Source organism: Geotrypetes seraphini, chromosome 4, assembly GCF_902459505.1.
Source record: "Geotrypetes seraphini chromosome 4, aGeoSer1.1, whole genome shotgun sequence".
NCBI lineage: Eukaryota > Metazoa > Chordata > Amphibia > Gymnophiona > Dermophiidae > Geotrypetes > Geotrypetes seraphini.
The window spans coordinates 195,676,197-195,703,296 of NC_047087.1; the positions used below are offsets into that span (position 1 = coordinate 195,676,197).

General features: G+C 43.4%; 1 protein-coding gene across 2 annotated transcripts in view; it reads right to left on the minus strand.

Annotated features, from left to right (window-relative positions):
• TBATA (thymus, brain and testes associated) overlaps nucleotides 1-27,100 on the minus strand; it is a 227,924-nt gene that overhangs the window by 124,212 nt on the left and 76,612 nt on the right. For both annotated transcript variants that reach the window (XM_033943293.1, XM_033943294.1), the window contains exons 4-5: nucleotides 16,823-16,993; nucleotides 5,884-5,975 (exon numbers count right to left, since the gene is read on the minus strand). In XM_033943293.1, the coding sequence (XP_033799184.1) occupies nucleotides 5,884-5,975; nucleotides 16,823-16,993 (263 nt within the window). The remainder of the gene's footprint in view (nucleotides 1-5,883; nucleotides 5,976-16,822; nucleotides 16,994-27,100) is intronic.

Here is a 27,100-nt window from a genome sequence, read left to right on the forward strand (position 1 = left end):
TCTTGCAGACCCTCCAAATCCAGATCTTTTGCAGCTCTACATGCTTTAAAAGAAGCCTTCTCCCTAGTAGATCCATGGCGCTTATTAAATCCAAAAGGTAGGGAATATTCCCACTTTTCACCGCCACATAACACCTACTCGAGGATTGATTTCTTTCTTCTTTCCTCTCCTCTCATTCAAGATGTGACAAACGCTATCATACACTCAATATCTCTTACAGACCATGCAGCTATTTCTTTGCATCTATCTATTTCTGCTCCGCACAAAGAATCTCCTTCTTGGCGACTTAACAATACCTTACTCTTAGATGAGATAATAGTGGACAAAATCAAATCCTTTACTACAGAATTCTTCGAACTTAATACAAAAGATCCAGAAATTTGTCCTTCTATCGTCTGGGAAGCCTACAAAGCTTCTCTCAGAGGTGAATTGATTAAGCTTGCTTCTTGGAAAAAGAAACAATCCATGCAAAAAGAAAAAGAATTGGAAATTTCTATTAAAAACCTAGAATTACAACATATGTCTACTCATTTACATGATCCATCCTTATTCCAACGTATTCAAAACCTTAAATATGAATATAATACTTTGGTCTCTTGCACGGCTCGACGAGATATCTTTATTTCAACTTCTGGTCACTATATGGGAGATAATCTCATAGGTCGCCCTTTAGCTAGATATCTCAAAACCAAATCAAAACGTCTACACATCTCAGCTATTCAAGACCCATCAGGACAATTAGTAAGAACCAGATCGTTGATTTCCTCCCAATTTGAAAAATTTTATACTGCCCTATATCATTCTGAGTCTTCGGCCCCTGATTCGGACATAGATTCTTTTCTTGCTTCTTTAAATCATCCGACTATATCGGAATCTATTAAAACAAAACTAGATGCTCCTATAACTACAAACGAGATTGAGACTGCTATATCCTCCTTACCCGCTGGGAAAGCCCCTGGACCAGATGGTTTTACTGGTGAGTTTTTTAAAAGTTTCCGAGCTCTCTTAGCACCTCAACTTCTAACATATTATGATTTCCTCCACTCCACTCCGGACAAACAATTTAACTTCACTGAAGCCACCATTGTAGTTATTCCCAAGCCAGATAGAGATGCTACTATGGTTAAAAATTTTCGTCCTATCTCTCTCCTCAATTTGGATTACAAAATCATGGCGAAAATTTTATCACTAAGACTTAACACAGTGATCCCAACCCTCATACATAAAGATCAAACAGGATTCATCAAACAAAGATATATAGGAGATAATATACGTTTATTTCATCATATAAATGCTCACGCTAAAACAATGTCTGAGCCTGTGATTGGCCTGGCCATCGATGCTGAAAAGGCCTTTGACCGAGTGGAGTGGCCTTTCTTATTCCGAGTACTGAAATGGTACAACTTTGGTTCCTTTTTCACAAATTGGATAGAAACATTATATCGTCAACCCACGGCCCGTATCCTGATTAATAACTCTCTCTCTAATAGATTTTCCCTTTACAGAGGTACCCGTCAAGGCTGTCCCCTTTCACCATTATTATTTGATCTAGCATTGGAACCTTTATTATCTGCTATCCGACAGTGTTCCCTAATAAAAGGTATTCCCTCATCCAATCGAGACATTAAATTAGCAGCTTATGCCGATGACGTTCTCCTCTTTCTCAGAGATCCCCTTTTCTCTCTACCCCATCTCATTTACATAGTTTCCCAATATTCTCGCCTCTCGGGATACTCTGTCAATTGGGAGAAGTCGGAGATCTTTCCTCTTAATGACCATATTTCCTTCTCAGATCTAGCTCACTTCTCTTTTCCATGGTCACAAGGAGCTGTGAAATATCTGGGAATCCTAATTCATAAAGATCCAGATCATGCTCAGGATCTTAACATATCCAAAATCAAAAATTTAATTTTAAATACTACAACGCGTTGGTCTCCGCTTTATCTGTCCTGGTGGGGTAGAATAGCCTCCATTAAAATGACTCTGGCTCCACAAATTAATTACATTCTTTCTATGCTTCCCCTTTTATGCCGGAAAAAATTCTTTCATTGGCTTAATATGAAAATTTCTGAATTTATTTGGAACAAGAAAAAACCTCGTATTGCTCTCGCCAAGCTGAAGGCCTCTAAGATTAATGGCGGCCTAAATCTACCAGATTTTTATTACTATTATATTGCATCATTAGCCAAATATGGAGCTCAGTGGATAGTTGATTCGAACCCTCAAGATCAACCAGCATGGTTTGAAATGGAACGCTTTTTATGTACACCACTACACGTCTCGTGCTTTCTTACAGTGTCAATACCTAGACACTTGAGAAGGTATTCTTTATTATGTGCAACGCAGCATGCTTTACGCCTATTAGATGCAGCAGCTGAAATTCACGCTGATGAAGGCCCACTCATGTCCCTTTGGAATAACTCTAAAATTCAGATCAACGGAAGATCCCTCTCATGGAAAAGGTGGCAGCGGGCGGGTGTGTGGTTTGTTAATCAATTGATCTCCACTAATTCTTTTGTCCCCTTTGATATTTTCCGTTCCACATACTCACTCCCATCCTCTATACGATCACAATGGCTTATGCTTACTGGAATATTAGATAATATACATATCCGCCCTGATTTTATGACCTCTATTCATACTGTTCGTCATTGGTCTACTCTGGCTTTAATGAAGGGTAAGACAATATCTTTTTTTTATGGTATACTAAGAGATCACTTCTTTACTTTTTCAACTCAATCTATGAACCATTGGGACTCTATTTTGAAAACCACGCTTTCTGAAATAGATTGGGAACTTTTCTGGTCTTCCACAAATCGTCCTCTTTTATCATCCAGAGTTTCACAATCAATGTACTTTGTTATGTGGAATGCAGTATGGACTCCATATCGTAAGTGGAAAGCGAATCTACAACAAGATTCTACCTGTTGGAACTGTCTGAAAGCACCCGGAACTCTCGATCACATGCTTTTCCACTGCAATATGGTTCATTCCTTTTGGCTTCGTATTTGGGACACCATAAAATCTATCACTAAATGTTCAGAAGTGATCTCCATGGACATTATAATTCTTCGTTCCCAACACCCATGTTTTGCACAATCAAATTGCCCGCCTAAACTCATTGACACCATGTTCGTGACAGCTCTAATGCATATTCTGAAAAACTGGAAATCATCCTCATTACTAGACTACACTTTTTGGTGGAACTCTTTAAGTATGTACCACAAATTTGAATCTTATGCATATGAGAAGAAATTGTTTTCTCGATCTTCCACAAACTTGACACGAAACAAATCACCTTGGCCATTCTTAGACTCATATGTTCGTTCTGCTCTATAGACACTTCTGCCTCTCTCTTTCTCTCTCTCTATCTCTCTCTATTTCTCATTCTCTCTCTCTTTCTTTATCTTTCTCTCTCTTTCTCTTATCCCTCCTGCTTCTCTGTCTTCTTCTGTTCCTTTTCTAAGCAGTTCCAGATACTCTGGATCCTTTTCATTAATCTAGTTTTATTCAAATGATTGTAGATACAAATATTTGATACATGATTTTTATTATGATTCTATATGTTTGAACTGCTTTCTGTTTATAATTCCTATAATATTCAATAAAATCATTGAACTAAAAAAAAAAAAATAAAACAGTGTCCCGCAAACTTTCTCGAGATGTGGCACAGTAAAGGTAGTGGCTGCATCTCGAGGCACCCAGAAGTATGCGGGCGTCACTGTGATGACATCACATGCATGCATGACTTCATCACATCGATATCCGCGCATGCGAGAAGGCCCTTCAGACAGGCCCTGAGATGCCAGTAGGTGGTGCCAGCAGCAAAGAGGGCCGATGAGAAGAGGTGCTGGCACTGGCTGATTGCCTACAAGACATAGAAACATAGAAACATAGAACATGATGGCAGAAAAGGGCCACGGCCCATCTAGTCTGCCCACACTAATGGCCCACCCCCTAACTACCTCCATGAAGAGATCCCACATGCCAATCCTATCTTTTCTTAAAATCTGGCACGCTGCTTGCCTCAATTACCTGTTGTGGAAGATTATTCCAGCGATCAACCACCCTTTCGGTGAAGAAATATTTTCTGGTGTCGCCATGAAATTTCCCACCCCTGATTTTCAACGGATGCCCTCTTGTTGCCGTGGGTCCTTTAAGGAAAAAGAGATCCTCTTCCACCTCGATATGGCCTGTGACATATTTGAACGTCTCTATCATGTCTCCCCTCTCTCTGCGTTCCTCGAGTGAGTACAGCTGCAACTTACCCAGTCGTTCCTCATACGGGAGATCCTTGAATCCTGAGACCATCCTGGTGGCCATTCGCTGAATTGATTCAACTCTCCGCACATCTTTTTGATAATGCGGCCTCCAGAATTGTACACAGTATTCCAGATGGGATCTCACCATGGATCTGTACAACGGCATTATGACCTCGGGCTTACAGCTGACGAAACTTCTACGGATACAGCCCATGATTTGTCTAGCCCTGGATGAAGTTTTTTCCACTTGATTGGCAGTCTTCATGTCTTCGCTAATGATCACCTCCAAGTCACGTTCTGCTACAGTCCTTGCTAGGATCTCACCATTTAGGGTGTAAGTCCTGCATGGACATGTGACACTGATCGGCACCCCTGGACCAGTCGCTTTTTTAGTCACCAAAAGCCAACGCTGCTTTTTAAAAATGGCTCAGCATTTTTATAGAATCCACCAGAGGGCTTATTTCAATGTTGAAGAGCCCATTTGCATGTCAGTGTCGGAGACTGCTAGAATCCTTGCTAAAGCCGGAGATAATCCCTTTTGATAATCTGTTGCTAAACTACGTACAGCTAAACCGCCAGAAAACAGTTTAGTGACGGTTTTAAAGTTTTGAGAATCTGGGCCTAAGACCAGTACTTGACAGACTTGCATGGTCTATGTCCTATATATGGTGATTCGGTGTAGGATGGGCTGGAGAAGGCATCAATGGGAACTCCACTAACTTGGAACATGAGGATGTTACTGGCCAGACTTTATGGTAGATATCCTGCAAACAATGGGATGGTTGGACAGGCTGGTGTGAGCTTGGATGGCAACTCCAGCAGTTGGAACCTAGGATAGTATCAGGTGGACGTTACAGTCTATGGCCCAGAAATATCAAAGAAAAGAGACAAGTTAATTTAATCATGTATTTTTAATGAGTATAACTAATGGGTCATTTGCTATGTTCTGACCTTTTGCCACAAGAGGCTGCTCTTGCGTGCCAGCCCGGGTGCGTCGCTGGCTACTAGCTTCGCATTCGGCAGGAGGGATACACCGCTGGACCACCAGGGAACAGGTACGCGAGGGAGGGTAGTAATTATTAGTGTCGGCCGGGGCAGGAAACGGGAGGGATCCCTCCTGTCCCGGCCTAAGGCAGGCCTGCAGGAAGTCTGGGAGGGTTTTGGGTGGTCACTGGGGGATGACCCGAATATAGGACAAGACCCCCATTTTGGGGCCATTTTTTTGGCCCCAAAATCTCATCCTATATTTGAGTATATATGGTAATTAGCTTCGAACATGTGATTTAATTGCTCTTTCTCCCACTTACAGAGGGCAACAGCTTGCAGGGTGGCACACTGTGGAGTGGAAGTTTGCAGGTTTGGTTGGAGGTTAATGGGCTGTGGGCTATATGCAAAAATTCTAACCATATGCACAGGGCCAGCTCTGAAAAGGAGGCACAAAGGGAATTTAATTTTCTACACATCATTGTATGCTACCTCTGACTCCACCCTAACTTCATTTCTTCCTCTACCCTTGATTTCTTCACATAAAACCATCACATTCAAATAAATTCCATGAGCACATCTGATGCTTTCTTTTTATGTCCTCGGAATCCAGAATGTGCAGTTATAGCATACCTACCTCCATTTGTTCTGCTTCAACAGGAGGTGTGGCACAGACCTTCACAGCAAGTTCTCTCAGTTCCTCTCTCCAGGCTTCTGACAATGTGCTTGCTAAGGAAGTAACAAACAAGGAAGGTAAGGAAGGAAATGAATGCTGGAAACCATGAAAGAGTGGGGGAAGAAGAAGAGAAGTGCTGTAGGAGGGAGGTAAGGAAGAAAGAAGAGAGATGCTTTAAACCATAGTAGAGGGACAGAGAGAAATGCTGGACACCATGTGGTGCCTGAGAGGGAAGGAGGAAAAGATACTGGACACCATGGGAGGGAGGGAACTATGGTTTTAAGGTGGCCGAACAGGTTGAAAAGATGACAGCAAAAGCTAGAAGGGAGAGGAATGGCTAGTAAGAAAAAGTAAGTATCGAAGCCCCTGTATAAGACTCTGGTAATACTTCATTTACCCCCTCTTTTACAAAAGCGTAGCGCAGTTTTTAGCACCGGCTGCGGCGGAAACAGCTCCTAGGTTCATAGGAATTTTATGAGAGTCACAGCTGTTACTGCCACGGCCGGCACTAAAAACTTTTTACTTTTGAACTCTGGTGATCTTCAGCCCTGCACTGTACTGGTCCTGGGCCTAACAATCAGCTCTTGTGCATAAGCACCAGGAATAGTTCCTCCACCTTTCACCGGGGTACTCAGCACAAATTGGGTGTATATAATTTTCATGCTATTTGTGCTGAGCATAGCCCAGCAAATCAAAATTGCTCTGGGATGCCGGAGCTTTGTTCATTCTGCCCTTACTGCTTACTAATGGGGAGTGTTTCTGAGGTAATAGTGGGTGATCATCTGGCATCCAGTGATCATCGGATGGTATGATTTAATATTAAGACAGGTGAGCATATGTGACACCCGGGGCCCATCATTTTTTGACCCCCCCATCTATATGAAAAATATGATTTTTAGTAACAATCCACATATAGCACAACAAGAGTGTACCTAGGAAAGGCAGCATCTTAAACACTACAGTGAGCACTAGAACACCAACACATACATTGTAAAACTAAACAAGCCAGATCCCGCACAGTCAATTGATCCTGCAGTCAATGCCAACTGAAAACTATGTTCTTTTCATACACACAGAACAGAGATACACCCTCGCCCAATAAGGAATAATCACAAACTAAAAATAGAAATATGTAGACAAAAGTTAAACTGAACCGCCAAGAAACCAGACTCTGCATACAATGCAACACCACAACACCACAAAAACAGTGACACATGTCCCCTAATACTTTGCAAAATATAGACAGTAGATGTAAATTTGAAAAAACTGATATATAACAATCACCACTTTCCAAAATTAACAAATAAAAATAAAACAAATAATGAGAAATAAGAAAATACCATTTTATTGGACTAATCCATTTTTCAATTAGCTTTCAGAGGCCAAATCTTTCTTCAGAACAGTACTGTTATAGTATCCTGTCCTGACCTGAGGAAAAGGGTTTAGTCCCAAAAATTGCCTTATTTCCAATTACCAATTTATAAAATTTTATCAATACAGTTATAATACTACTTGATTCTAAGTAAAGCAACAAAAAAATCTTTCTACCTTTTGTCGTTTCTGCTTTAATCATCTTCTCTTTGCTCTTCTTTTTATACAGCGTTTGTCCTCTCTCCCTTCCATGCAACATGTGCCCTCTCTCTCTCTACCCCTTCCATCTACTGTCCACCCTCTCTCTGCCCCTTGTATCCACTGTCCACCCTCTCTCTGTTCCATTTGGCATCTTCCCTCTTTCTATGTCCCTTCAATAAACTGTATATCCTGTGCCCTTTCTCTCCTTTGTACATGATTCATTTTGGCTTCACACCCTCCCCTATGCTCTGGCATCTCTCTTTTCTCCTTTCCTTTCTTCCTTCCCACTCCACCCCATGGTCTGGCATCTCTATCTCCTTCCCTTCTCTCCCTCCATGTCCTGGCATCTCCCTCCTATCTCTCCCTCTGGCACCTCCTCTCCTTTCTTCCCTTCTGGCCTAGCATTTTGTCTCCTTTAGTTTCTCTTCCTTCCCCCCATGCCCTGGCATCTCTCTCCTCTCCTTCCGTCTCTCCCTCCCACTCCATTATCTAGCATTTCTTCTCCTTCCTTTCTCTCCTTCCTTCCACCTGGTTTGGCATCTACCTCCTCCCACTCCCCCCTGACATCCCTCCCGCCCTCCATCGTCTGGTAGCTCCTTTCCTTTCCTCCCATGGTCTTGGCATCTCTTTCCTCTCCCTTCCCTGGTGTTCCTTATCCCCTCTCTCTCCCCAATTGGGTGCCACAGCAGCAGCACTTCTCTTCCCCTCCCCAATTGGGTGCTGCAGCATTTCCCTTCCCCCTCCCCTCAAAAAAATTGGGTGCAGCAGCAGAACATTTATCTTCCCCTGCCCCTCCCCCATTGGGTGCAGCAGCAGCATAACTCTTCCCCCTCCCCCTTGGGTGCAGCAACAGCATCTCTCTTCCCCCCTCCCCCCTCCTTGGGTGCAGCAGCAGCAGCATTTCTCTTCCCATCTCTCCCATCGGCAGAGTCGCAAGCTTCCCTCCATCGCTGACCTCTTGCTGCTCTTCCTTGCTTCGGGCCTTCCCCATTGCCGGGTTATGCCTTCGCGGAAACAGAAAGTAGGCAGGACCTGGCAGCCAGGAAGGCCTGTAGCAAGGAAGAGCAACAAGACAAGTTTTAACTTCCCTCCGTCGCTGACCTGTCTCACTTAGCTTCCCTCCATTGCTGACCTTAGCCTAGAGAACTCATGCTCCGGGGCTCGAACGTGCGCGTGCCTTCTCTTCTCCTCCACCCCCCCTAGAATGTAACTTCCGGTTTCGGAGGGAAGAGAAGGGAAGCTGGCATGCACACCTTAAAGCCCTGAAGCATGAGAACGCTACACCTTGGTGGGAAATCACCAAGCCGGTGAGAGGTGGGGGTTATTTATTTATTTTTTTTAATGTTGAGCAGCGGCAGGATTCGCGATAGATGGCAGCCGGGCGATCTTCTAAATTAGCCGGGCACAGCGCCCAGCTAAAAGGCCCTAGGGCAGTGGTAGGCAAACTCATTAGTCAAAAGAGCCAAAATCAGCAGTACAATGATTAAGATTTTTTTTTTGAGAGCCATACCCCATTCCCACTTGCGCTACGACGGCTACGTCAACCCGACTGACACCCCGCTTGTCCGCACGTAGTTGAAATCGATTCGTGGCAGAGCCTAGAGAATGACAGGGGGAAAAAATTTGTCTCCGTCCCCTCCCCGTCCCCATCCCCGCAAACCACCTGATTCCATCCACACAAGCCTTGAATTGTTTTATATTGAACTTATTATATTAAAGTATAAAAAGAAACAATATTCTGTATAATTGTCAATTTATAAATCAGCGTCTTCTCCCCACTCTCTCTTCCCCATTTCCCTTCAGCGTCCTCAACCCACTCTCTCTCCACTTTCTTTCAGCGCACGCACATAAAAACAAGCAAGTAATTTTATATCATTTTCATTCTATTCATTCATAGAAATTAAAGTCTAAATAATGTCAGTCTCATGACAAAACATGATTTTACAAAAATAATTCCCTGCACAGTCAAGCCTGCAAAGATTTTTTGATGTCTTTCAGCAGTTCCCCTCCCTTCCCCTTACCTGCGTGGCCAAGTCAAAATGATCTACCAACAATAAAATTTTAAAAACACAAAGCACACTGTACGCAGAGAAAATGTTAATTATCATTTATATTCTGAGGGTTTTCAAAGAGGTCAAGGCAGATGACTTTATGCAATGTCACCTCAGTAACAACTATAAAAAAATAGACAAATATTCCCCCTCCCTTTTTGTTAAACCGCGATAGCGTTTTTTAGCACAGCGAGCTGCGCTGCATGCCCCACACTGCTCTCGAGGCTCATAGGCTAGCCTGTGCTAAAAACCGCTATTGCGGTTTAGTAAAAGGGGGCCATAGTGCAAAATATAGACAGCATATACAAATTTTCAAAACGGACACATTTTGATCACTAAATTGAAAATAAAATCATTTTTCCTACCTTTGTTTGGTAATCTCATCAGTCTCTGGTTGCACTTTATTCTTCTGACTGTGCATCCAATATTTCTTCCCTTCTTTCAGCCTCCTGTATGCTTCTTCTCCTCCAGACCTCATTCCCTCCACCAACTTTTTCTTTGTTTCACCCTGCTCCCTTCTTTCTTTCTCTCTCCGTGCCCCATTTCTTTCTTTCTCTCTCCATTGCCCCTTTCTTTCTGTATGTCTGTCTTTCTCTCTCTCTCTCGGTACTCCATTTCTTTCTTTCTTTCACCCTGCCCCCTTCTTTCTTTCTCTCTCCATGCCCCCTTTCTTTCTCTATGTCTGTCTGTCTTTCTCTCTCTCCGTGCCCCATTTTTTTCTTTCTTTCTTTGTTTCACCCTGCCCCCTTCTTTCTTTCTCTCTCTCTCCATGCCCCCTTTCTTTCTGTATGTCTGTCTTTCTCTCTCTCTCTCCGTGCCCCATTTCTTTCTTTCTTTCTCTTTCCAAATAGCCGCATCAGTTTCTGAACAGGGGTTATCGGTAGAGCATCATGCCAGCACTCATGCTTATTAGAGGCCTGGGGCAAAAGTTCCGACACAAATAACTCAAAGGCCCGAAATGGTTCAGAAATCTTGGTCAATAGAGAGAGCCACCGATAAGTACAAGTGAGTATATTCTAGATATAAATTTATATGGCTCTCCCTAGCCCCAACTCTAATACCCAGGATAGTAGGGTCGGAGCGGATCTTAACCGCCAATGGTTCAATAGCTAGCAGAAAAAGGAGCAGAGACAACAGGCACCCCTGCCATGTGCCTCGTTCAAGCGGGAAGGGTGGAGTAAGGTGTCCATTAACCAGGAGTCTAGCCTAGGGCAAGAAGTATAAACTATGCACCCATTCCATAAATGTGCCCTCCAACCCGTATCGACCCATGACCCAAAAGAGATAAGACCAGGAAATGCTATCAAATGCCTTTTCCATGTCGAGACCCACGATCGCCGCCCTGTGTTCACCCCCCCTCCTAGAGTAAATGGCCATCATTGCCCTTGTTAGATTCATAGAGGAGAATCTCCCAGGTACGAATCCAACCTGATCTTCATGGATGAGAAAGTGTAGAAAGGCGTTTTTCAACCTTTTCAACGCGCTTTTCAACCTCTCCCTTAGTACAGGCAGCGTCCCGTTGGACTGGAGGATGGCTAACGTCATTCCACTCCACAAGAAAGGCTCAAAGATGGAGACAGCAAACTACAGACCAGTGAGTCTAACATCGATAGTGAGCAAACTAATGGAAACTCTAATCAAACACCAATTAGATAAGATCCTGGATGAGGAGAATCTACGGGATCCCCGACAATATGGATTTACTAAGGGGAGATCCTGCCAATCCAACCTGATCAGCTTCTTTGACTGGGTAACGGGGAAGCTGGATATTGGGGAGTCCCTGGACATCGTGTACCTGGACTTTAGCAAAGCATTCGATAGCGTACCACACCGCAGGTTACTGAGCAAGATGAGTTCTATAGGATTAGTTAACACATTGACGAAATGGGTTGGGAGCTGGCTTGGAGGTAGGCTCCAAAGGGTGGTGGTGAACGGCACCCCCTCCGAAATGACGGAGGTGATTAGTGGAGTACCACAGGGCTCAGTCTTGGGCCCAATCCTATTCAACATCTTTATAAGAGACTTGGCAGAAGGGCTTCGAGGTAAAATAACATTATTCGCCGATGACGCCAAACTGAGTAATGTAGTGGGCAAATGCACAACAGACGAAGATTCAGTGCCCGACAACATGATGCACGACATACTCCTACTGGAGCGATGGTCTAGGACATGGCAACTCAACTTCAATGCCAAAAAATGCAAAGTTATGCACCTGGGCAGCCAGAATTCCTGCAAGTCTTATACCCTTAATGGCGAGATCCTAGCAAAAACGGTAGCAGAACGAGACTTGGGGGTAATCGTCAGTGAGGACATGAAGTCTGCCAATCAAGTGGAGCAGGCTTCGTCCAAGGCAAGACAAATCATGGGCTGCATACGAAGGGGTTTCGTCAGTCGTAAGGCGAAAGTCATTATGCCATTGTATAGATCCATGGTGAGGCCCCACCTGGAATACTGTGTGCAATTCTGGAGGCCGCATTATCGCAAGGATGTGCTGAGACTGGAGTCGGTGCAAAGAATGGCCACCCGGATGGTCTCGGGACTCAAGGATCTACCATACGAAAAACGGCTTGACAAATTACAGCTATACTCGCTCGAGGAGCGCAGAGAGAGGGGGGACATGATCGAGACGTTCAAGTATCTTACGGGCCGCATCGAGGCGGAGGAAGATATCTTCTTTTTCAAGGGTCCCACGATAACAAGAGGGCATCCGTTGAAAATCAGGGGTGGGAAACTACGAGGTGACACCAGGAAATTCTTTTTCACTGAAAGAGTGGTTGATCGCTGGAATAGTCTTCCACTACAGGTGATTGAGGCCAGCAGCGTGCCTGATTTTAAGGCCAAATGGGATCGGCACATGGGATCTATTCACAGGGCAAAGGTAGGGGAGGGACATTAAGGTGGGCAGACTAGATGGGCCGTGGGCCCTTATCTGCCGTCTATTTCTATGTTTCTATGTTCAGGCACTTAGTGAGCAATGCCGCGAGTAACTGCATCTTGGTTAAGAAGCGATATGGGTCTGTAGGATCTCACCTGAGAAGGATCGTTACCCGGCTTAGGTAGTAAGACAACATGGGCCATGTTATAGTGGTCCACACTTTTCTGAGAATGTAAAGAACTGTAAGCCGCTGCCAAGGACGGGAAAATAACATCGGACAGAATTTTAGAATATTCTGGCCCATAACCATCGGGCCCAGGAGATTTAGTTAATTTAAGCCCCTTAATACCAGTCTCTATCTCAAGACGAGTAATGGGGGTGTTCAAGACCTGAATCTGGTCTTGAGTGAGCTAAGGAAGTAGGACATTCTGAAAAAAAAACATCCTGATTGGTATCTGCATAAGGCTTATGGGCATAAAGGCTTCTTTAATAGTTCATGAATTGTTGATGAATATGGGCTTCGTTTGTGTAAGTGTGACCTTGTGGATCAATGATAGATGTAATAACCTGGCATTTGCGATAAGGGCAGACCAATTGTGCCAGTAACCTATGGGCCTTCCCTTCCCCCAGCGTTGGAGTTTATATCGACAGAAATATAGCTCTCGCTCTGCTCACTTCATAAGAATCGCATCAACCTGTTGTCTAAGGGTACGCACTCGTAGTTGATCCTCGTCTGTCAAGCTCCCCTGGTGGCGCCTCCACAAGTGCTGCAGTTCGCCAGACAGCGTCAGCAATTCCGCTTCTTGTTTCTTTTTTTTTCCAGAGACGTGGGCAATAACGAAGCCTCACAAGACCACCTTGGAAGCTTCCCAGAAAAGGCCTGGATCGAGATCAGATGCATAATTAGTACCATAGTAATCCAACCACTTTTCTCACAAATACTTATGGAAAGCAATATCCTTATAAAGATAACCCAGGAAGCGCCAGGTCCATTCAGATGGATCAGTAGCGATTTGAAGAGAGAGCACCACAGGGGAGTGATCGGATAGTGGAACCTCCAAAATCTCTGTCTCGGCTACCACAGGCAGTAGAGAAGGGGACAGCAAGAAATAATCGAGGTGTGTATAAAGATTGTGTGGGTTACAAAAGAAAGTATAAGTGTGCTCCGTAGGATGGAGCAAACGACAAATATCCAAAAGCCCGAGCTGTGTACTCAGAAAATTTACCCCTCACCCATATGGTCTCTAGAGAAGTGCTTTTTGGGAGCGCAATCTTGAGTGGGATCTGCCGTGATGCTAAAGTTCCCTCCTAGGAGTATTTGGTATCCTGGGTACTGTGCCAGCCTGGACATCACTTCCTCCAAAAAATGATGATTGTAAACATTAGGGGCATACACATTACAAAGTAATAATTTCAGTCCCCAGAGCTCCCCCAATACAACAATATATCTGCCTTCTTTATCCTGAATAATCCTGTGCAGCTGGAATGGAAGTTGTTTATGGACCAAAATAGCTACCCCCCCTTTGGCGGCGACTGTACTAAGAATAATACACCTCCTCCACCCAATCCCTCCTAAGTTTCTCATGTTCTACTGTCGTGAGTTGTGTTTCCTGGAGGAAGGCGATGTTGACACGCTCTTTACGAAACCATGTCAGTACCTTTTTTCTTTTAATAGGGGAGTGTATCCCATCCACATTAAGGGTGGAGAATTCAGTTTAACCATGCTCTAACTGCCAATCAATAGCATGTGTGTCAAAGGTCAGTCTTGTATCAGATGGGAAAAGGGCCCCCTAGCCAGGCTCTTCTCTCCCAGATGTACAAAAATGGATCTACCCTCCAAGCCCCAAATGACATCTGTGCAACTGTTTGCCAAAGTACAACCCAGCAGTCATTCCAAAGACCTGCGCTCTCCAAGCCATCATGCATACTTCCCCATTCCCACCCCGCCCCTCACTCCCCCCACGCATTCCCACCCCTAACTCCCTCCCATAAAGCAACCATCTACACAACGTCCAATCTTCTGCAAAAACCAGAAACCAACAAATACTCCTCCCCCTCCCCCCAAAAAGACCAATGTTTAGCAAGGTATCAATGCTGTCAGCACTAAAGTGTACCCTCCCCAGGAGCACAAAGGCTGGAAGCAGCAAGAAAAGGATGCACTCTGCCAGGCTCTAGTCTGCTCTCCTAAATGGACTGCCCTCTCTGTTGGCAGATGGAGGATCAGACTGCAAAGACCCAGGCACGTAGCCAGTCAAAGAGAGATTCTGCTATTGGAATTGCAAAACTGACATTTATCCTGATGGACGAGGAAAGCCCAACAGTGATAGCCCACAAGTTCCTCCAAGTGCAACTCAACCGTAGAGCCACTGGTGCACCAAAGTTACACAAATCAGGTCCATGGATCTTCTGCAGAACTGGTGGGAAAAAGAGAACTTGTGTCTGCCCTGGACCGCAGGGTCAAAGCCCAGCTGGGCATACAACTTGGTAACCGCCGCAGATGCCTGTCATGGAGTTGTCAACCCCTTCAGATAGGAGCAGAGCTCTGCTGGAGTATCCAATGTAACAGTGTCATTGTTATGGTTAATGCGAACTTTGGCTGGATACTGAAGGGTGAATTTAATCCCTCTGGAATGTAGCTGGGTACAACAGAACCAGGGCCCACTGCCGTTCCGAAAGCTTGACCGAGAAGTATTGAAAGAGTAACAACTTAGCTCTCTCTTAGTCCAGAGTTCTGGTTTGCCGGTAGGTCTCTAAAATACGTGCCTTAGCCGTATAATTTAAAAAGCATGCTATAACTGGCTGTAGCCGAGCTCCTTCCACACGCGGGGCCCTGATGCGATGAATTCGTTCCAAGTGCACTGGACCCAGGGAAGATGTTAGGCCCATGGTTTGGGGCAGCTAAGTTGCCACCAATTCCCCTAATTCTGACTCACAGACAGTCTCTGGCAGACCTATTAGCCTGAGGTTCTTTTGGTGGCTTCGCTTTTCCGCATCTTCCGACCGCTCCTCCAGCTGTTTGAGTTGCGTCTCTAGCGTGGATATACGTTGATCTGCCACCACGATCTGATCCTCATGTGCCAAAATGCGTTCCTCCACGTGCTGGATCCGTGCGGCATGCCCGACAATGCTCTCTTTTATGTCCTCCAAGACCATATGCAGCTTTGACAATTTTTCATCCAGCAGCTTGGAGAGATGGCAGACCGAGATCTGCATATCAGCATCGTGCTGGAGCAGAGCAGGAGATATCGGACTGGAAGCCGCCATGCTAGGGGTCTTTGTGGGCTTTTCTTTTCCAGGCCGCATTGACTTTATTGGCATACCTGCCGAAATACGCTGCTCCGGACTCCAACAGAGCTCCCTCACAAAGGCAGGAGAGAACCCGGGGAGGCATGAGCTGTGCAGAAGCATTAAAAGTGCTGACAAGCGCAGTTTAGGGGTTGTTTTTTAAGGAATAGAGCGAAGCTCGAGCAGGAGACGTCTGGTCAGTGCGCTGCCATCACGTGACCCCATTGAGCACTTCTAATATTGAGCAACCTCCTTCATTTTACCTAGGAAGGAGTACTTCCAGTTATTTTAAAAAGTTGACACTCATGGGTAGAGTTAACCCTTTATTTTAGGCCTGCAAAACAGTAGGGATAAATTAAGCAGATAGTTGCTGACATGATCTCTACTTGGTCCCTATCTCTACATATATTCTGTGGCACTCCTTAACATCTGACCCATAGGTTAATTTACTAGCATATCTTTACAGTGAAAAGTGGTCACAAGAGGTCAAAGGGCAAAACCAGAATGCTATAGTGTACATTAATGACCACTTTGCTCCTTAATTTCAAAATGTCTTTATTTTTTTTTTCTAGCTTGCTTCCCTTTCTTATTTCTATTTAAAGGTTTGCTCAAAATAGAAGTAAAACTCTATTGCCATGAGGAATTGGCAGCAAACATACAGTACAGCCACAACTCTATGTAAACTAATTTTTATTATCCGATCACTACCAGTTCTCAGAAGATTCCAAAACCAACATATGACACAATAAAATTAAACATAAAAATCCTCAATTGTATTCTCTTCTCGCCAGTGCTGGGTACACCTGACACATACAGCCATTGTTGCCAATAATTAGCTCATCACTTAATTAAACTGCACATGCAAATTGGGCATGTGCAATATTTGTGCGCACAACTTTGAGCACCATATAAAGAATCTGAGGGTCAACATGTACAGCACAGCATGCATCTAACAGTGCTACAGAAATGCACGATCACTTTTGACACTAAAGATCAGTTGCCACCCATTTTTAAAATATGTTCCAGGAGAAATTAGATCGCTTTGTCCGCTTCCTAGTCTTTTGAGGATCATCATTCTAACCCGTCTCTCATAATTACTTTCAGAAGTGATACTAACCTCCTTTGAAGTGTGGGATCAAGTTTCCATGCGGGTCTCCTATTGGCATTTGAGTACTAGGCACACCCAGTATGTTAATGGGTAGCTGGCTTCTCATCATTGGATGAGGTGGAAGAGTGCTTGAGAAGTCCAATTCATCATTGACAATGCATATAGGGATTCCATTTAATCCTGAATTGAAAAAGAAAATCATTAAAGAGCAAAGCAATACATCAAAATATGTATTGTACTGCTATGCCATGTATTGTCTTATTCCTACTATGCTCTTGTATGTATCGTCTGCCATACCATGCACTGTCATGCATCCTAATGCACTGCCATGCTCTGTTATGTACTGCCTTACCACGTTTTGTACTGTCAGGCACTATGAAGTACTGTAAGGTTCTATTAGTTACTTCAATGTCATATCAAACTCATAACATCATATCCTATTAAGTATTGTCATATTTTATTAAATATTGCCATGCTTTTTGAATACTCTCATGCTCCCCTATGTATTGTCCTATCATGTTATGATCTAAAATGTACTGTCGTGCTCTACATTACTATAATCTTGTTCTATTTTATTATATAAATCCTGTCATCCCTTTTTAGGTATACCCTGTTATGTCTTATGTATGTAATCTTTTAACCCATTTTGAGCTCTTCTAGGAGGATGGGATATAAATCCAAATACCGTATTTTTCGCTCCATAAGATACACTTTTTCCACCCCCAAAAAGGGTGTGGAAAAGTGGGTGTATCTTATGGAGCAAATACACCTCCCCCTCGGTACCTTTTTAAAGTTGCAGTGGTCCAGCGCTCTCTCCTGCTGGATGGCTGGCTTTGGTAGCAGAGCAGTGCAACACAGGAGCGCGACCTTTGCGCTTCCTGCCTGGTCTCGCACCGCTCAGTGATTGGCTGAGGTCTCATCAAGAACTGACCCCAGCCAATCACTGAGTGGCACGGGACCAGGCAGGAATGAGCTGGAGGAGTTGCTGTACAGTGAAATATTAGAGAAACTGGGCCTCTTCTCCTTTGAAAAGAGGAGATTGAGAGGGGACATGATTGAAACATTCAAGATAATGACGGGAACAGACTTAGTAGATAAAGACAGGTTGTTCACCCTCTCCAAGGTAGAGAGAACGAGAGGGCACTCTCTAAAGTTAAAAGGGGATAGATTCTGTACAAATTGGAACGCTCTTCCGGAGGCTGTTATAGTGGAAAACACTGTCCAGGGATTCAAGACAAAGTTAGACAAATTCCTGCTGAACCAGAATGTACGCAGGTAAGGCTAGTCTTAGTTAGGTCTCTGGTCTTTAACCTAAGGGTGGCTGCGGGAGCGGACTGCTGGGCACGATGGACCCTTAGTCTGACCCAGCAGCGGCAATTCTTATGTTCTTATTCTGACATCCATACTATAATATAAACAAAACAGCATGAGATGAGTTAAGTATAGAGGAGATGTGATACCAATGTTTACATATGGGAAAGGTATTAATATAGAAACAAATCAATGTCTGGAATGCTGTCCTGGGGGAAGTGGTGGAAACAAAAATGGTGACGGAATTCAAAAAGTTGTGGGATGAACACAGATGATCACTAATTAGAAAATGGATGGTATAAAAACCAAAACTTAAATGAGTGCTTGTGCATGACCTCTTAACAATTCCTGAGTCCCCCACCCACCTCCTCCCGACACTATAGTTTTAAATCTTCAGGCACCCATCACGCAGCATCCATGAACAGGCCTGCCCCCGGAAGTAGAATGAAGGGTTCCAGGGCAGGCCTTCTGTTTGACGCTGCCCGAAAATTTAAAACCATAATACTGGGAGATGGAAGGGAAGGTGGGAAACAACTAGCAACCGAAAATTGTGGGGGAGGACATGGACCCTGTGGCCTCCTCCCGGCGCCTATGGATCAGCCCTCTGTGGATGATGATTCTGCTGGCTACTGAGTTTATTTTGGATCACTTTGTTTACTTTCGGGCATTCTGGTTTTATCAGCCCTAGGCCTCTCTAGTTAGGTTTGGGCTTACTGGGGGTTAGGCTAAGTATAACATTCATTCCCTCAAGGGTTACCCATAGGAATCTTTGTTGCCAAGAACTCCCTTGTCTAGTTTTCTTGGTCTAGAAGGTCTAGGAGGAGCTCATCTGCACTCTGCACTAGTCTCCAAGTCTCTCCCTCTTTTAGCGACACAAGCAGAGAAACCCTCTTCACCCTTACGACTAGGTCCCAAGTCAGTAGTAGTCTTTTCTTTCTTCCAAAGCAGGTATTTTCCTTCTTGATAGGTCCTATGCAAATCAGATGCAGATTAGGCTTTATTCTTAAAACCAACTGGTTTTGGCATACTGTCTGCCTTTCAGTGCTCCAGTGATTCTGAACTTCTGAGACAGGATGTATACCCATTACACCTTCGAACCACCCCAAATCCCAGAGCCACTCCATTACTACTCTCTAAGCAATAGTTTCTCTTTTTTTCTTTTAATATATTCCCTTCAAGACTCTCACTATACCTCATCAGGTTTATTATTCAGGTTTGCCTCTCTTTCTTCATAGATTCCTGATTCCATATAAACCCTTTTGCTCTCTCTAATTTTCTGAGCATAATCTTTTGGTCATTCCATCCCATATGCACATTTGTTTAGATGGTACACAGTATATAGTCATGTTTCAGTGTTCTAGCTCACACTTTAAGGAATAGTCTACCAATACACATTTGTAATGAGGCTTCTCTCAGAAATTAACCCCCCACACTAAAAACCTACTACTTTACCCTTGTCTTCCCATCTGTACATAGTCTCTGTTCTCTCTGCCCTCATTTACTTGATATTTTTCTGCTGCATTTGACAGGGACTCCACTGCCACTCTCCCTCCCCCTTATTCTTTATTTTGTCATCTTTTGTTAGCAATCCTTCCGTTCTCTTCGTATTGTGCCTTAGATAATTGTTGGGTACACCTTCTTCCAGCTTGTCTGAATTAATTCCTACAATAAGTATTTCCCTAATCCATTATTTGTCCTGATTGTCATGAACAGATAGGGCTAAATTCACTAAGCAAACCAATCGTGTACCAATCTGTTTGCGACCCCTATGCGACCCAATTCCCCTCTGACCTGATTCACTAACCTCTGTCCTGATCATCCTCCGATCCGCGCATGCAAATGAGGGGGAACAGCATTCAAATGATGGCAGGCAGCGATTTACTAACAAAAAACCTGCAACATTGACTGGCCGATCACAAACAAGTAACTGCTGGGGATGTCGTTCACTGCTTTCCGACTGCCATCTCCTGCTCTCTGCCTGCTGTCTACCCCGACATTCCAGCTCTCTGCCCCGACTCTCCTGCTCTCTCTGTCCCGACTGTCTGCCGCAATTTTCTCCTGCCGCCCTGCTCTGTGCCGACTTTCTGCCTTTTTCTCCTGCCGCCCTGCTCTGCCCCGAATATCCTCTCCTGTTCCTTGCCCTGACTCTCTGCCTTTTTCTCCTGCCGCCTTGCTCTGCCCTGAACCTCCTTTCCTGCCACCCTGCTCTGCCCTGAATCTCCTCTCCTGTTCCTTGCCCCAACTCTCTGCCTTTTTCTCCTGCCACCCTACTCTGCCCCAAATCTCCTGCGCTGCTCTCTGCCCCTGACTCTCCTGCTCTCTGCCCCAAGCAGTGTCTCTCAAATTGTGTACCATGGCACAGTGGTGTGCCCTGAAGAAATTCCGGGTGTGCCACGAGAGATTCCAGAATTTTACTTTATTTTTTAGAAATTCCTTTCATAAATATACACTTGAATAGATGACATATATGTCACGTACGCTAGAGTCTCAATGTTATGAGCGTCTGTGTGCATAAGGATACAGCCACCCAGTCAAGCATCATTCTTTGATGTGATTGGTCCTTGAAAATTAAACGACAAGTAATTTTAATTTTATTTTTTATGCAGTAGTTATCCTAACGTGAGCAACAAAGCAATCAAGGCTTTGTTACCGTTTGGATCTTATCTTTGTGAACTTGGATTTTCAGCTCTGACAGAAATTAAATTGAAAAAAAAAAAAAAAGAAAACAACTGCAGATGGTGGATGATGAAATATGTGTTTGCTTGTCTACTATCAAGCCACGCTTTGAGTTAATCTGGACTCAAAAACAAGCTCATCCATCGCATTGATTAGCAATTCTATTCTATCCTATCTGCTTTAGTTTCAATTACCCACACATAGCTTAAAGAACTTTAAATAAATAATTCTCAAATTTAATTTTTTGCTGGTTTTGCAATTTTATAATTTCAGTTTAGTGTGCCGCGAAAAACATTTGCTCTGTTTAGTGTGCCGGAGCTAAAAAAGTTTGAAAGAGATTGGAATAGTGCTTAGCGCCAGGTACCGTACCCAATTTGGGGTGTGAGGATTTACACAAACTGAAACCTGATGTAAATCCTCATGCCTAAATTAGGAAAGCATCCTCTGTATTCTATAAAACTGCACATAATTGTAGGAACACCTCTGATCCCCCATGCCCCTCCCATACCCATACCCCCTTTTTAAATCCAAGGCCTCCTTTTATCAAGCCACGCTAGCAGTTTAACGTGCATAATAGTGGGAGTTAAACCGCCGGCCGCGCTAGCCACTACCGCCTCCTCTTGAGCAGGCGGTAGTTTATGGCCAGCGTGGGGGTTAGCGCGTGATGAAACGTCACGTGTGTTAACCCCGCTAGCACGGCTTGATAAAAGGAGCCCCGAGTGTAAAAATTTACATGCGTATCTTTCTAGAATATGATTTAGGAAGATGTGCACACAAAATACAAATTGTTGCCAATTAGCGCTAATAATTGATAGCAACCAATTACACAGTTCATTTGCTTGTTATTCAATTAATTTGTGAATGCAAATTGGACATGCACCCAAATGTGCGCACACAATTTTGAGAAACCATATATAGAATTTGGGGTTATTATATCGTACTGTGTAAGTCTAGTAGCTAAATAGAAATGATAAGTAGTAGTAATAGAGCAATTGTAACTCAGGCCTCTTTTTCTTGTTTCCTTGTGTAGCGTATCCCTTAATATTCTATTGTAAACTGCTTAGATAAGTAATTTTGATTTGATTTATTCATTTTATATACTATCACTTACCAATTTATAAAGGTTTACAATCAATAGTCAATTTCTCAAATACAATATAACAAACTATTAGAATACTATAAAAAATACCACCTAGTTAAATAAAACTTTGTTTAAAGAACAGGCTTTTACATGTTTACTACCTACTTGTACATATTTAAGCAAGACTTTGCTGAAAGGGGTTTACGAAAGCTCAAATAAGAAGGAACATTGAGAATCTCATCAGGTAATAAATTCCAAAGGAAAGTTCCCACCTTAGAAAATACTCTTTCTGTAAGCTGAAAGTTTTATGGGAAGGATAAGAACATAAGCAATGCCTCTGCTGGGTCAGACCTGAGGTCCATCGTGCCCAGCAGTCCGCTCACGCGGCGACCCAACAGGTCCAGGACATAGAAACATAGAAAATGACTGCAGAAAAGGGCCATAGCCCATCAAGTCTGCCCACTCTATTAACCCTCCCCCCAACTACCCTCCTAGGGGACACACTCTGATGGCATCCTCTTTACACTACCCTCGTAGAGATCCGATGTGGGTATCCCACTTTTTCTTGAAATCTTGCACTTTTCTTTGAAATCTTGCACGCTGCAGCCGCGATCACCTGCACTGGGAGCTCGTTCCAATGGTCAACCACTCTTTCTGTGAAGAAATACTTCCTGGTGTCGCCATGAAACTTCCCGCCCCTGAGTTTAAGCATATGCCCTCTTGTGGCTGAGGGACCCTTGAGAAAGAAAATATCATCTTCCACCTCGATACGACAGGTGGTATAATTAAATATCTCAATCATGTCTCCTCTCTCCCTACGTTCTTCGAGAGTATAGCCGCAATTTGTTCAGTCTTTCCTCGTATGAGAGATCCTTGAGCCCCGAGACCATCCTGGTGGCCATTCGCTGAACCGACTCTACTCTCAGCACATCCTTACGGTAATGTGGCCTCCAGAATTGTACACAGTACTCCAGATGAGGTCTCACCATGGCTCTGTACAGTGGCATTATGACCTCCGGCTTCCGCCTAACAAAACTTCTACGGATACAACCCAGCATTTGACTAGCCTTGGACGAAGCCTTCTCCACTTGATTGGCAGCTTTCATGTCTTCGCTAATGATCACCCCTAAATCCCGTTCTGCTGCAGCCCTAGCCAAGGTCTCACCATTCAGTGTATACGTTCTGCATGGATTATTGTTGCAAAGTGCATGACCTTGCATTTTTTTGCATTGAAGCCCAGCTGCCAGGTCGAGGACCAATGTTCCAGTAAAAGCAGATCCTGCTTCATGCTGTCAGACAAGTCACTTTTACTTACAGTGTTACATAATTTGGCATTGTCGGCGAATAATGTTATTTTACCTTGAAGCCCCTGAGTCAGGTCACCTACGAATATATTGAAAAGGATCGGACCCAGGACTGAGCCCTGCAGCACTCCACTGGTCACCTCTGTCCTGTGCAGTAATCCTCTATCTATACCCTCTATCCCCTTTTCCAGCAGGAAATTGTCCAATCCTTTCTTGAACCCCAGTACCGTACTCTGCCCTATTACGCTCTCTGGAATCGCATTCCAGGTGTCCACCACATGTTGGATATCAAATAAAACTGAACTGTGAACTAACCAAAGTATTTACAGTATGTAGTCAGCAGTGAATGTCAACTAACTGGTTAAGTGCTGTTGAATAGCAGTAGATTGCCTGAAACAATTTACACCCCACCCAACCCCTTTTACTAAGCCGCGTTAGAGGTTTCTACTGATGCCCAGAGCTCTAAATGCTCTGACACTGCTCAGGCACTCATAAAATTCCTATGAGCATGTCGTTATTTAGTAAAAGGGAGGGTTAACAAGCCATAAGCTCCTGGCTGGTAAAATTGTTTTGAATATTGACCTCTATGTTATTCTATTCCTAACTAAAGTTTTGTTTTGCTACACTTTTTAGATTGCAAACCAATTATGTGGACTTTTTCATTCAAAGGACGGCTAAGCAAGTTTATAAATAAAACAATTAATTAACTCTGGTTTTGCACATTGCATCTAAGTAGCAAATGGGATTTCCAAGTCAGAATACCCATCATTCTATAATCTTGCGCACAAGAGGGAAATTCTATAAACGTTACCTAAGTGCCCTAATCGAGGATGCCTACATTTTGTGCATAACTTAATTGCTTTTAATTGGTTTAGTTGGAGTGGTAATTGACCACACCATTAAAAACCAATTTTTTAAACATTAAAAAGCAATTAAGTTGCGTGCAGAATGCCACATGGCGCCTAGCAACGCCTAAGTCAATTCACCTAGTGACACCTACCTGAAAAGTAGGTATGATTAGGGGCAGATAATAGGTGTGGTTGACTTCTGCGTTGCTAGGTATCTGTGTTAGGCGCTGGTAAATTAGGCCAAGAAAACTACATCAATTATATATTCATACTTTTCTAGCCTGCTGAAACCATGGCTACAGGAAACATCATTCAAAAACTGTTCTTACTCAATAGTGACTTTGTTCATCATTTCATAGTGTAGGGCATTTACATGTATAAATGCTATCATTTACAAGTGCAAACACAGTGTTAGCCTTCTACACCTCCCAGAGAGCTCCGTTCCTCAGATAAGTCACTTAACTTTACCCTTCTCCACTGCCAATTCCAGACTTTGTTCCTTTCATCTAGCTGCCTCCTATGCCTGGAATAAATTACCCGAGTTTGTCCATCAAGCCCCTTCCCTTTCCTTGTTTAAAAGCAGACTGAAAACTCACCTTTTTAATATAGCTTTCAATCCTTAACCCTACTCTTCTGCCCTCCAACCCAGCCAGCTGATTAACCGTTCCCCTTAACTGTATCCATGACATCCTATGTCTGTCTTGCCTGATTTCTTACTCGTTGGGACTCTGTACAGCATTGCATGCGTCTGGTAGCGCTATAGAAATAATTAATAGTAGTAGTACCGTATTTCCCCCAAAATAAGACGTACCCCGAAAATAAGCTCTACCAGAATTTTCGGGATAGGTCTTAATATAAGCCCTACCCCAAAAATAAGCCCTAGTCCCGGGATTCGCCGGCAGTTCCCCTTCCCTCCCTCCCATCCCTTGTGCAGCAGAACCCTTGAGCGAGCACTGCCCCCCCCCAGCACCAGCTCCCACTGCACAGCTGAACCCCCATCCTTCCCTCCCTCTCATCCGAACCCCGCTGACCCAAACCAGCCCTGGTATATACCTCCCTATGCAGAGTTGGGCCGGTAGTACTCTAAACAGACTGCTTCGGCCTTTCCATCCATGAATTCACTCTGCTGCGTTACTAATGACATCATCAGTAACGCGGCAGAGTGAATTCACGGGTGGACAAGGCCGAAGTAGCCTGTTTAGAGTGCCCGACGCTGCTTAGGGAGGTATGTAGGGCTTGCTCGCAGTCGGCAGGGTTTGGATGGGAGGGAGGGAAGGATGGGGGTTCAGCTGCAGGGGCGGGTGCTCAAGGGGGGGAGTGCTTGCTCAAGGGTTCTGCTGCACAAGGGATGGGAAGGAAGGGAAGCTGGGCAAGGGTCCTGCACGAGGGATTGGAGGGAGGGAAGAATAGAAGCTGCACAATTAACTACTTTTAAACATAAACCTGAACTTCCTAAAAAGGACTCCCCTTCAGCCAACTGTTTAGCAAACTTTTTTTGCACAAAAATAACATCTATCAAAGCTAGTATAACTAACAATTCTTCTATTATTTCTGATGAAGATCAAATTAATTACACATCATTACAAGCTACATGTTCCAATTTTATCCTTCCCACATTAACTGAACTAAAACAATTATTTCAATCAATAAAACTTAAAGGTTCCAATAAAGAATCATTTCCTCCTTTTCTTCTTAAACGCTACTTTTCAATTTTCGGTCCAGTTATTCTTCAAATTATTCACAAAAGTTTGTCCACTTCATCAATTCCAACAGACTGGAAACATTCGGTACTTTTACCAATTATCAAGGATTCCAAAACAAGCCCCCTTGATTGCTCCAACTATCGACCTATAGCGAGCCTTCCGTTTCTATCAAAAATCACTGAAAAAGTAGTATTTCAACAGTTGTCAGACTTTGTGGATAAAACTCAGGTTCTTCATCCTAACCAAGCAGGATTTCGTAAAAATCATTCAACAGAGCACTCCTTATTAGGTCGTCACATCTATTCATTACTTTCTGGACCAACACAAATCTGTCGTTCTTATTTCTTTAGACTTAGCGGCAGCCTTTGACACGATTGATCATCATTTATTGCTCCGCCGTCTTTTTTCTATCGGTATTAAAGACCAAGTATTAGACTGGTTTCGATCATATTTTACAGATAGATTTTCTACAGTTCATTTTAACAATTCTATTTCAAAACCATATCAAACAAATTATGGAGTACCACAAGGGTCCATATTGTCACCATTACTGTTCAACATTTATTTGGCCCCTCTTTTAACCCTTTGTCAATCTATAGGTTTCACAGTGTATGCCTACGCTGATGATTTTCAACTTTTGCATCCTATAGATTCCTCAAGTTCCCAGGATATATTCGATATTAACCGTAAGTTGGCCAAAGTACATGAATGGTTGAATGTTAATCAACTTTCTTTAAGTATCAATAAATCCACATCTATGCTTTTCTCAGGGAAAGAAGGCGTACAACTCATTAATCCAATATAATTGATAACAAACCCCTAAATCTCACTACCAATACTAAAATATTGGGTGTCATTATAGATAATAATCTTACTTTTCGATTACACATCAGTGCATTGGTAAAAAATTGTTTCTATAGATTAAGAATGATTCGTTCGTTGGTTCCAATTCTCGATTCATTTTCTCTCAATACGTTAATTCACTCACTAGTGATTTCAAAATTAGACTACTGCAATTCCTTATTAAAGGGGGCTTATCTCAAGGATATAAGGCGCCTCCAAATCATACAAAACACTGCTATAAAGGTTATTTCAGGTTCAAATAAATTCGATCATGTCACGCCTCTGCTTCAAAACGCTCATTGGTTGCCTATTTCATACAGGATAACATATAAAATAGCTCTTTTAGTCTTTAAGACAATTAAAAATAATACTCCTGCATTTATAGATAGGCTCCTGATTCCTTATAGTTCGTCAAGAGTTCTTAGATCTTCCTCTCAAGCTACCCTTTATGTTCCCTCATTAAAAATCATTGGTACTCGCCGTGACCTGATCTTTTCAGTTACTGCCCCATTTATTTGGAA